This window comes from Clinocottus analis, unplaced genomic scaffold (assembly GCF_023055335.1).
Source record: "Clinocottus analis isolate CAN_PGR_092001 unplaced genomic scaffold, fCliAna1.0.p SCAF_15, whole genome shotgun sequence".
NCBI classification, from domain to species: domain Eukaryota; kingdom Metazoa; phylum Chordata; class Actinopteri; order Perciformes; family Cottidae; genus Clinocottus; species Clinocottus analis.
Genome location: NW_027175876.1, coordinates 1,001,083 through 1,013,317, shown reverse-complemented (window position 1 = coordinate 1,013,317; position 12,235 = coordinate 1,001,083). Strand labels below are relative to the sequence as shown.

The 12,235-nt window shown below is 46.6% G+C and overlaps 1 protein-coding gene across 1 annotated transcript in view; it reads left to right on the top strand.

Annotated features, from left to right (window-relative positions):
* The window catches only part of LOC137785930 (kelch-like protein 29), a 189,971-nt gene that overhangs the window by 153,456 nt on the left and 24,280 nt on the right, over window positions 1-12,235 (top strand). Inside the window, exons 11-12 of the mRNA XM_068577501.1 lie at window positions 3,263-3,445; window positions 5,713-5,893. Of these exons, the coding sequence (XP_068433602.1) occupies window positions 3,263-3,445; window positions 5,713-5,893 (364 nt within the window). The remainder of the gene's footprint in view (window positions 1-3,262; window positions 3,446-5,712; window positions 5,894-12,235) is intronic.

Here is a 12,235-nt window from a genome sequence, read left to right as displayed (position 1 = left end):
TGTTTTACTTCTAATAAAACAAACGGTAGAACCATTGATTGGCATGCGCACACAGACAGAAAAAAAAGAAAACTCCCAAATTGGCTCACACGTCGTCACTGAAACTTTGACAGCTTAATTGAAGCAGTCAATAGGAACGACGTGAACCAGCTAAAAAAGATGTAAGAAAAGGAGATGAAAAGAGATGAAAATGTAATCCTATAAAGGCGGAGAGGAAAAAACACTCCGACTCTTAAAATCCAATAAAGTGGAAAACACCGCGCGTGATGAAGAGAAATGGACTGCGAACACGTACAGCAAGAGCAGCAAACTAATCACAAAGCGAGAAACAATAGCAGAGCAAAGTCAATATAATTAATGTGTGTGTGTCTGTGTGTGTAGGTATGGTTGGAGGCTCATGAGAGGGAAGACAAAGAGCTTATTTCCACTTCATTTATTATTTTCTTCTTTTTTGTTGTCAAAGACCAGCTGTGACTGTCTTTATAAAACTACACTTCCATTTATTAGCTGCGTATCCGAGGTTCTCGAGGGCTGTTTGAGGTTCAGAGTCCGGGGCGTAACGCGACCACGCGCACACGCGTGTGCAAATCTTCTTCCGGCGGTGCGCGCCACTCCCACGCCCTTCGTTTCTTCTCACCAAGCTTCTTTTTTTTTTTTGTACCTTCATCCTCGCAGCGACTCTGTCACAATTTCTCCTTGAGCCGTCACTTCACTGGCTCGTCCCACGCAGAGGAACGTGTTCTTTTAAAAAAATATATATATATCTCTGAGGAAAAGAGCCAGTCAGCTCTAAGCTGTCCACTAAGTCTAAGCTGTATGTCCACGATATGTCTGAGGCAGTGCTTACCGCTCTGTCTGTTTGCTCGGCCTCACCAAAGCCCATTGTAGTTGTTCTGTCTTTCTCCTTTTTTCACCCTTTTTTCCTCTTCCTGGAGGAAAAAAAAGCAACAATCTGTTTTTGCCAGCTTTGAAAGAAGAAGAAAACAGAAGCTTAAGAGAAATAAATAAATAAGGGGATGGCTTTATTTATTTTCTTTACTTCCCCCCCCACCACCAGAAAAAAAAATACACAGCCGCCTATAGATGTGTCTGGGCGAGCGTCTCAGCGGGGAAGCATCGATCCGAGCAGATGAACCAGTGGTTAGCCTTGGTTTTTGAATGCTTGAAGATGAGTTTTCTCCCCCTTTCTACCTCCTCTGTCTTGTCCCTCTCTTTGCTCCATCTTCCTCTCCCTCTCTCTCCCTGGCTCGCCTCCATCCATCCCTCCCTCCGCCCTTTCCTCCGCCCGCCGCTTGCGAACACACAGCTCATTTCTGTCTGGCGGCTCGTCGTCTTCGCCTGCTCACTGGAGCCTGCTGCCGAGGACTGAGAGGACCTGAGACACGCATGTGGCAGCCCGCCAACCTGTTTGTGTGTTTTGGATCACTGGTGTCTTTATCCAGCAGCTTCGTGTGTGTGTGTGTGTGTGTGTCTGTGTGTGTGTGTCTGACAGCAGAGATCGGCTGAGGAGCAATAGGGATGAGTGCTGAACGCGTCTCAAGTATCTTCTCAATCACACAAGGTCCTCACTGTGTGTTCATGTGTGTGTGTGTGTGTACACAAGACCAGGCACATCTCCACGTGGACATGTACACACATTGATTCTCGCCTATTGATTCAGCGATCCTCTTATGCCACTGCTGAAGCGCCAGTGTATGTTTCGCTGTGCGAGTGCAGTGAGAGAGCGAGGGAGTGAGGTGGAGCCGGGCGGGCGGATGGCAGCTCCCATCAGTCTCGGTAATTGAGTTATACTTTCCCATTTAATTCAGTAGTTTCCTGCGACCGAGAGGAAAACTTTTTCTGTTTTGCATTTTTTGTTTTTGCATTTTCCCCGACAAGCGTGTATTGACTCTGGGACGGCCCGGCCTGCTGAATCCAAAGCAGCAGCAGCAGCAGCAGCAGCAGCAGCGGCGGCGGACTTGTAATGTGTGGCTGGTTGTGTTTGTCCTTCTGCACGCAGACTAGCAAGGGTCCGTTAAAAGTTTCAAAGCGGCGCGTCTACACCCGCATCTATTATTTATATTTGAGAACACTTTCGGCCCAAAAAATAGAAGAATTAAGACGTGCGACGTGTGCGTTCAGAAAAAAGAAAAAACCATCCCTGATCGCAAAGTTGAAGTAGGAAAAAAAACAGCCCGGCCGCATTTTGGTTTTTCATGTACTAATATACAACCCACAAGAATCCATCATACCTTATTAGATTCACACACGCTTGGAGAGTTACAGAGAGGTTTTATTTATTGAAATCCAACTTTCTAAAGTCTAGTGATTAAGAAGAAGGTGAAAAGTTACAGCCGCGCGAAAAAGTGACGGCGAGGTTTTTGAGGTTACGGGGTTTATGTAATTACGTAATCTTAAAGGTAAGTTTAATTTTCAGAAATGTAAATGAAGTGAATCAACATTGTGGTGCCGTAGATCCTGTAGAAAACGTCACTTGACTTTTTTCTTATCATTTCCTTGTCTGATAATGGGCGCTGCTGGGCTCAGGGGTCAAAAGGTTAAAGCGATGGAGAAGGAAGTTGAGTCCGTGGGCTTTGAGCTCTAAATATTTTGGGTTGGATGTTTTGCTTTTGGGTTCCTCTGCAGTCGTCTCAGTAATTAGTTTGAGATTTCCGCTAACTGACTGTTTTTTTATTGGTGGGCTTTTTTCTTTGCACACTTGTTATTCCAGCTTGTTAGAGGCATTATTGTGCACTTGACACTGAAATTTCGTTTATTTTTTTTAAATCCATGCACATTTTTCCGCTCGGCTTCCAGTTTCTTTTACCAAACGACTTCTTTCTTCTATCCTCATTCAGCTGTTTGCGAAGATGGGTCTTTGTCTGTATCTGCCCTTTTTAAATTGTCAGCCTGGAGGAACCATTGAACAGCGTGACATTACTCCGCAAAACCCTTCATATCAAATTATATCTATTCGTGAAGAGTACTTACAAACTGAAAGATTGAAAGACAACTCAGGCATATAGAGGTGTCCTCTCAGCCGTCTAATTGCGGCAAATCAAGTGTGTGTGTCTGCCTGTGTGTGTTGGGTATGCCACATGCCACAAAACATAATGCCTCTTACTTACAAAGAGGCTTTGATTCAATCTGTGCGCTTACTTACTGGTGGAAACCTTCCCTGATGGCCCGTTTTCTCTCCCATCTCTTCCCTTCCTTTTGTCCGCCCCCCAATCACCCTCGTCTCCTTCCATCCTCCCCTCCTGTTTTTTCCTTTATCCTCCAGGTGTAGCCGAGGTGATAGTTCTGGTGGGAGGGCGCCAGGCGATCGGGATGAGCCAGCGCTCCCTGACAGCGGTCACCTGTTTCAACCCCCAGAGCAGTAAGTGGTACCCGCTGGCCAGCCTGCCCTTCTACGACCGCGAGTTCTTCAGTGTCATCTCGGCGGGAGACAACATCTACCTGTCAGGTGAGCTAAATCGCCCCCCAAACATCCTACTAACCCTTCGCTCCAGCAGCACAATTGTAGCTTTTCCCCCGTCGCAGTCATTTCGCGGATGGGACAGTAGACGCCGTCGGGGTTTATCTCGCTGCAGCAGTGCGATGCTTGTCTCTGCATCCAGGAACATTTCGTGCTCGCTCTGGTTCGCTGGTAACTTTTTTCGTCGAAAATCAATTCACACAAATGAAAGTTGGCCCGCAAAGATTTAATGCAGTAATAACTTGAGGGTGGATTTTTTTTTTTTTGCCGTTCCTAAATAGTTTCTCACCTCTGGGAGGGAAATGTCCGCGGGTCAGTTGGCTTAAACGTCTCTCTGCCGTCTCGCGAATGATTAGATGGATTGCCGTGAAATATTCTCCAGACGTCCATGATCCCTCCCAGAGGAGGAGATCCCACTGACTCTGGTGATCCTCTTGTCCTTTCATCTCACCACGTTCGGGATATTTTTTTTTTTAGTGAAATGACTCTTCGATGGACTGACATTCATGTTCCTTTCAGGATGAATTATAATAACTTGCCCCTGGCTTTTCATCTGGTGCCATCATCGGGTCATATGCCAATTTTCTGCCCCCACATACATCACCCCGTAGCTATACATGTGTTCGCTAATGTAGCTAATTGTTAGCATGGACGTGGTAAACAGAAATATGTTCATGAGCATTGTGAGAATTAGAGCCTCCAGGCTGCGAGTGCGGCTTGACCTGAATGTTTCCTCTTTTTATTTTATGACTGATAATTTCTTTTCAAGGTAAAAAAAGACATTGGATTTCCCGCTGCCCGACCTCTCTTGATAAATAGCCTTTCATCAAACTGAGTCTTACCAAAGGGCTCCACACTTTCATTCATGAACTCTTTCGTGAGGACATTTTCTCTTTATGCCAAATCTGATTCAACAAAGTGAGGCTTCCCGGGGCCCTCGGCAACTTCTTGCGACCTTTTTTGAGAAGGAGTCAAAGAGTTTTAAAAGGACGGCCGCCCTCGATCGCCTACTCATCTGTTGCTCTGGAAACTTTGCTCTGCCCAACACTGCAGACAACTTTGATGGGTTTCTTTTTTTCAGAAAGGTCCTTTTGTATTGAATGTCTCTCCTATTTACCTTATTTTTTTTTTCCCTTGACTTTTTTCTTCTTCTTCTTCTTCTGCGCGGCTTTACAGTCGCTGCAGTGTTCTGCAGTTTATTTTGTTCCACAGTTGCACGCCGTGCACTCTGCGACTCTCTCCACGAGAAACACCTTTTACAAGTTGCTCCTCCAGAGGCCGGGCTGAATTTCTCTCCCTCCTCGAACCCCCTATTTGCACCAGATTCCTTGACGTCCATGTACTCGAGACCTCGACGTCGCACCGTGGAAAAGCAGCAGGATTTGTCCTGCGTGCACCTTTCCCTCGCTCTCCCTCTCTCTCTCTCTTTTCATATAAATGTAAATTCGTGTTTGGGCATTGGAACAGGTATGCATGTGTCCGCCGGGAGTCGGACAGCCAGCGGGGGAAATCAGAGGTGTTCTAGCGAGCCAATCAACAGGCTCCGGTCTGTAACCTTCCCGACGCTCGGAGCCGGGTCACCGAGTCGCGGCCGGTGCCGCGTGTCGGAAACGACACGGCGAACAGGGCCGCCTTGAGGAGAGCGGGAACAAGTAGAGTCTTGATGGTCGGCCGGTTGACTAGTCAACCCAGCGAGGAAAAACAACTTTCAGTCAGCTGGCAGTTTGTGTGTGTGTGTGTGTGTGTGTTTAATCAATCTCTGAAAGAAGCACACTACATTTAGGGAGCGGAGATTTCAATATTGCATGGAAAATAATGAATAGGTTTCAACATTGTGTGTGTGTGTGAACCAAATACGAGTCATATGACCATTTTATGATGATGCATATAGTTCCAGTTGCGAGAAAGGAGAGCTTTGTTTTTAACTTGTATATCAGAAGAAATGTCCGACCCTTGCTTTCGTATAGATATTAAACTCGCCCATTAACGCTCTGATTTGTAAATGAAATGGTACAATTCCTAAACCATTGGAATACACTTACTCTGATGCACGGATCTTATATATGTATATAAATATATAGACATACACTTTGGTTTGTTTTTTTCTGGGCATAACTCGACTAAAAGTTCTCGAGTTCCTCAAAAGTTTCTTGGCTCCCTGTGTTCGTTCATCCCAGTAAAAAAACACCGTTCCGATCACCCAAAACACGCCCACTTCCATGACCCTTTCTCCTCTGCGTTGCCATGTGTTTCAGGCGGCACGGAGACCGGCGTGATGCTGGCCGACGTGTGGTGCTACATGTCCCTGCTGGACAACTGGAACCTGGTGTCGCGGATGACCGTGCCCCGCTGCCGACACAACAGCCTGGTGTACGACGGCAAGCTCTACACCATCGGGGGACTCGGCGTGTCGGGGAACCTGGACCACGTGGAGAGGTAAGAGTCCCGGAGACGTCATCATCATCATCATCATCGTCAGTCTGGAGACGTCTCCAGCCGGCGACCCGCTCAGCCCCAACACGGCGAGCGCACGTGTGGACGATTTCTGCGAAGACACCGGCGGACGCTGAGCAGGTCGCAGCGAAATAAATATTCACGCTGCGAAAAGCGAGCCGCGGCAGATGGTTGGCGGCGTGCAGTGCTGCGGTGCGGCATATTGCAAAAGCGGGTTGGACAGGTTTGTTAGCCTCTTTTTTTACCGCCAGAGCAAAAGGTGCAGAGGAATGAATCCTGAGCATATTAAACGGCCACAGCTGTGAGTGTTGTTGCGCGGCGGCGGCGGGAGCGCCTCTTACATGTGTGTTGTTTTTTTTTTGTTGAGTGCCGCACGAGTGCGAGGGTTTTCTTTCAGGGAGCAGAGTGGTGCGCTGTGTCTGATTCCATCCACTTCAGCATCGACACACTCGTCGACACTTAATTTGAAGGTTGTCCGCTGCGGCCTATTCAGCCGGGGCTTTTCGTCTTAATTTTTTTTTATTTAATCCGTATTTGTTGGAACTGTTAAGCATAAAAAAAAACCCCAATGCAGACCGTGTGTCCTCACGGAGTCTAATGAATCCCCAGTTGCACAGAACATGAAAAGGGATTGTCGAGATTTAATCATTTCATTCCTATCGATTGAGTTTTGTAACGCTGCTGCGCATTTTTTTTTTTCTCTTGTAACCTGGGCTGTGGAGTTTCATCAGAGAGAGAGAGAGAAAAGCTACCTCCTCCTGCACGGCAGAGCGAGATTAACCAAAGCAATCAAAAGAACATTACTGAGTATATTAGAGCAGGCCGCTGCCGCTCATTACCTCGCAGCTCAATTGATCTCCGAAGCGGTTCACAATGCACAACAGTCCTCCAAATGAAACAGCCTAATTTGATATTTCCCCGTAATGCTGCCATACAGTGTCGTTACAACTGGGAGAGGAGGGGGGGGAGGCAGATTATTTGCCCCGTAATGGAAACGCATTTGATTCCTCCGTCTCTGAGCTGCTTAATTTGAGCGCTGCGGCTCCGTCGAGGGCCTTACGCCGAGATCACGGAGTCACCGCGCGGTGTTATTTCGACGCGTTTCTAATGGCGGCGCCCTCGCGAGTGGTTATTTTGCGCGACCGTGACGCTTCTCCAAACACCCCTGGACTCCATCATCAGCATTTGTAAAACACCTTAACCTACTTTGCCTCTCCAGGAGGACCGTCTGAGGCCTCTTCTGCTCGATATTACGGCCGCCGAGCGCCGCAATCTCGACGGCCTCGGCGGCTCGAGGACGAGGGGGGGGAGAGATAACCCACTCGCCGACCAAAATGGTTGAACTCTTAATAGTTTGCACGGCGAAGCATTTGAAACGCAAGGTCGGGGTCGTATTCAACAGCCGTATGTAAAAGCCGACGGGTCTCTCAAGCTGTTCGCAGGGCAATAAATGTCGAAGCAGTCGACGGCCTTGTTTCTAAGCAACCCTCTGCTTTTCATTTCGTCTTTTTCAGAAACCGCCGCGCGGAGCAAAAAGTCAAAACTGAGTCAGATGGTCTAAAAACTCTTTATTTCGTGGGATAAAATGCATAAATACATGAAGGCTTGTGCTTTTAGAGAGGGCACAGACGTATAGAGGGAATGTGATATTCTTGGAACTGTTTTTTCCGCCGTCTTGAAACCAAAATGTCAAGTTTTTGTGTAAATAGCTTTTTATGATAATCATGACAAATGCTTTATTCATTGGTTCCGATTACCATTTAAAATGTGTGTGTATATATATGGGATGTCAGCTTTTTACTGACAAAATGTGTTGACCTGCTTTAAATGTCTCCACCACTGACTTTGTTGATGAATCGCAGTTTAATCAGCAGGCAGTGCACCTTTTTTACGGAGAGCAGAACGTCTAACTACATTTAATGTGAAGAGGGAGACGGCTGTAAGTGGGGAATAGCCAAGTCGCAGTAAAGGTTGGAAATATTTAGCATTTGGCATATTTGAATTTGTATCAGCATTATTCTCTGCCAAAAAAATGCTCCCCCCTGAAATGGAGGAAATTACGCCGGCATTGATAAAGTTACATCCTCAATGAGAAGCGTCTGGCATTCAGATATCCGTCTGAACGGGCTTCACACAGAAAGTACATCTTTTCTTGTTTGAGTCTTTGAAGCAGCACTATTGTGGTGGGTTATGCATAATTTACATTGTTAGTTTTGTAGAGACTTTACCGCTGTGAACAGAGTTGTCTACTTCAAACATGCATTTTCTTAAAAACAAGGTATTCATTAGGACTGAATGACTGTTCCTCGAGCCTATGCTTCAGCCAAAATGCACATTCACACTTCTTGAGCAATATATATCGCTTGAAGAAACAAAAAAAAAAACATGTTCAACAATCCCACATCACCTCAAGTGTTATTTATCTCCGCGGGAAGGTAAACAGTGAAGCAATTAGGTGACAACAAAGACAGCATAATTGGTCATCTTCGTCATAGACGTCAAAAAAGCAAAAAAACAAAACATTGAGTCTCACGGAGACCTGAATAATCCCACTTTACTGACGGTATCGCATTAATCCTCTCTTCACGCTCAACAGAGCGAAAGATGAAGGTTGGACAGCGTTGGTACATAAAAGCGAGACCCAAAAAAAACACAGGACTTTTGCCTCGGGGACCGCAGAGTTCATGTCCCAACGGAAAAGGAAACGATGACACGGGTCGCTAGTAGAGTGGCGCGTTTGTTAGCTAGTCACTTAATGTATCAGTCAAGTTAACATCAACCACGCTCTAATCTAAGTGGTTTTGTTGCATAAACCTCACTTATTTTGACAGGACACAGTGCGTGTGAGGACAGGAAGCTGACACACCGTCCCGGACACGTCCGCGTCCTAGTATTTGACGAGTTGCTATACTGACGTTACATTTTTTTGTTGTTGCTGTAACTGGCTCTCGGCCAGGTACGACCCGTAGCTAACGTTAGCTCGCGTTAGCTAATGTCAGCAAGCTTGAGATCGATTCTGCTGTTGTGTAACCTGCACTGCTGAGTAAATTAACCCATGTTTTCACCTATTTTGCTATGGCTAAACCACATTTCACACATTTGACACCAGTAACTGCCGCTGGTGTCAAACGTCCTGCGCTGTAGCCTCGTTTTAACTGACGTTAGCGCCAAACCATTTTGTCATCAGAAGTCATATCCAGACCTTTGACCGAGCGTCAGTATTTGATGAGTTGGCCGTGCGAAAGCTCTGACTGCCTTTACTAGTCTTAATACATCAAGTTTTTTTTGCTGTAACTACAAGTATGGCCCGTAGCTCATGGTGGCTAATGTTAGCTTGTGTTAGCTGGTGCTAGCTAGCAAACTTGAGATAGATTTTGCTGTTGTGTAACTGACATTTCTGAGTAAGTTAGCTCATGTAAGCTATGTGTTCAGACCTACTGCTACACCACATTTGAACATTTGCGGGATCTGTTCCATGCTATGATTTTAACTGACGTTGAAGAGTCAGAAATATCTGAAAAAAGGCTCCGGAAATCATTTGGCATGTTTTTAATCCACAGATTTTCTTTTTTTTGTGTTAAAACTGACAAACGGAGGTCTGATTAGTAATATGTTCCAAGATATAATATCGATATTTAAACAGTGTGAAGCAGACAGCCGGGGCAGGTTTTCGCACCTGGATGTGCATGTTTGTGGAGCAGAGGAAGAATGAGCTATTTCAAAGCTTAAGGAGGAATTTTTGACAGTTTTGGAGGTTTGTCAACAACAAGCAGCTGGTCTGTCAAATCAACTCAAAAGGCAGGTGCTATAAATCAAACGCAATCTCGGCGGCTCGGGTAAGAGCTTGACAGATTAACAACAGCAGTTTATTTGATAAGACTCATAAACAGGACTTTACATCGTTTAATTTCTCGAATTAGTTCGTGTAACAAGACGCCGCACAAAGCCACAATTAATTATCTTATAATTAAACCCAGCTTGAGAACTATTTGATCCGTTAAAAACAATCAAACTGATGTGTCATCCTCCTAAAGTTTTGAACTCTCATGAAGATCTTTTTCAGTATTTCATGTGAACGGCAGTGTAACTAAATAAAGGTGTTAGACAACCTCGGCACTGCTCCTGCTCCTTCACACCAGTGTCTGAAGTTTGCTTCTGCATTCATTGAAAGCCCTTTTTTTTTCAACTGAAGAAGATCACAAGGTCCCATAATTAATCATTATATTCATCTCATGGCTGATTCTCACTTTCAAGCCATTTTCTGAACGCATTTGTTCAAATCTGCTTTGATAAATGAGCCTCATTAATTGCTGATCTTTTTTTTTTATTATTATTTTGTAGCTAAACCACCAGAATTTGGCAGCTGTTGCTCTGCTGCGAGATGCAGTTGGCTCTCCTGCAGCTCAGTGTTGTTGGGCCAAAAAAACTCCGAAGATAGCAGAAACTCCCAACAGGGGAGGACCAAAAAAAACCCTGGCTAGTGGAGATAAGGGGAACTGTTCCTCCGGCTCGCCTCGGCGCAGGGAGGAAAGAGACGCGGCCGGGTTCTTGTAATACAGAAGGCTAATAACATTCAGAAGTCATTAGTCGGTGTACGTGAATGGCTGCCTTGTTTGATATGCAGATGGCTGGTGGGGATTGCATCTGAAGGCTGGGGGAATGGCATGAAACGGTGCGACAGCCAGAGTTGATTTGCTCTGCTCGCAGAGTGATTGATGCGGGGATTGTTTACACACGCAGCCAATCTTTTCAATGTTTTGTGTGCACACTCGTGTGTGTGTGTGTGTGCTCCTCGAGCATGCCTCGTGCGCCCGTCTGCATGCATCGGCCGGCCTCTCACCCGCTCACAACTCCTCATTTGCAGGAGCCCCGCCCCCCTCGCATCGCGCCCATCCATCACTGAGGGTTTCACGCTCCTGACCGTGAAATTCACCCACATTCACAATTATTATCTTCAATCAGAGCCATCGCAACAAAAAGAAAAGCTACGAGGATGCAGCCTTTCTTCTTTCTCCGGGAGCGGCGGGAGGTCCAAATCAACAGCCGAAGGCCTGAGCCGGGCTCACGCCAGTCTCCGCTCGCTACACTAATCACTGACAGATTTTATTTTTTTAGGTAGCTTGGGAGCAGTTTGAGTTCGGGAGGTTTTTTTTTAAAACTTGCAATCAGATACCCGGGGCCCCGCCTGCTCCCCGGCATGTTGATCCTTTCGGCAAACCAATATGATTGCAGATATTGAATAATTCATTGGTGTCTAATGATGTGTCAATCACAGGATGGGTTGTTTTTTTTTGTTGTTTTATTTATTGCGCACTGTGCACAGGTTGGTGCGTCCTCCGAAGCGCTATTGCAAGTTAATATTGCATGAAGACTGTTAGCGACGTGACACCGAGTACAACAACGAGCGCTTCCCATCAGGGATGTTGTGCTGTTTGGCTCCCGAGACCGGAGAGCAATTTGCTAAGATCATGTTTTCTGGCTTTTTTCTTTTTTTCTAATGGATTTTCAGAATAAAACGATCCCGTCGATTGCGGCAGATGAATGAGTGCCGGCTAAAAAAAAAAGAAATCCGTGGAGACGGCTTTATTAACAGCCACGTTTCTTGTTGTCGTGTAAGCACTTTAAAAATGATGTTTTGAGCTCTTCTTGAGTGGTCAGCCCGGCCGTGACTCAATCATTTAAATCGTTCTTCTCTCGCCCGTCTATCTCTTTCATTTAACTTTTTCCCTTTGAAGCAAAGTTGTACTTCGGAGGCTGTTTTCCAGAGCGTTGACTCGGAGTCTGACAAAAGGAAAATCGTAACGCCTCGTAGACCCTCGCAAGAGCAACATCCGATCGGCTCCCGGCGGGAAAAAAAAAGTCCTCCACCATGACGGAGAACATTCAGCAAGATGGAGAATCCAGCGGGAGGTTTTCATCACGCCGCCGCACGCGGTCCAAGTCCTCCGCGTGGGGTGCGGCGCCGTGAACTGACAAGTCCTTAAGTACTTGATGTCTGCGGGCGGCGTGCACGCTGGGACGCCAGTCACCCGGAAGAAAGGTCTCCTTCTGGTGGAGGCGCCACGGGGGGTGGTGGTGGAGACGCCACGTCGCGCTCCGCTAGCAGGAGGACGAGGCTACATCTGCTCTTTGCGGTTTGTGGCAACGCTTTCGCCTCCAGGCCGCCCGAACGAGCGCTCTGAAGCAGAGGAGACCACGGATGGTTCGGTCCATCCAGACTCACTCGGCTCAAGCGTATTGCCGTGCACTTTTGAATCTTTCTGCCTGGACGCAGATGCACTTCACAGGCAGCTCCGTCACACATGCGACCCCAACGCCGTGGAG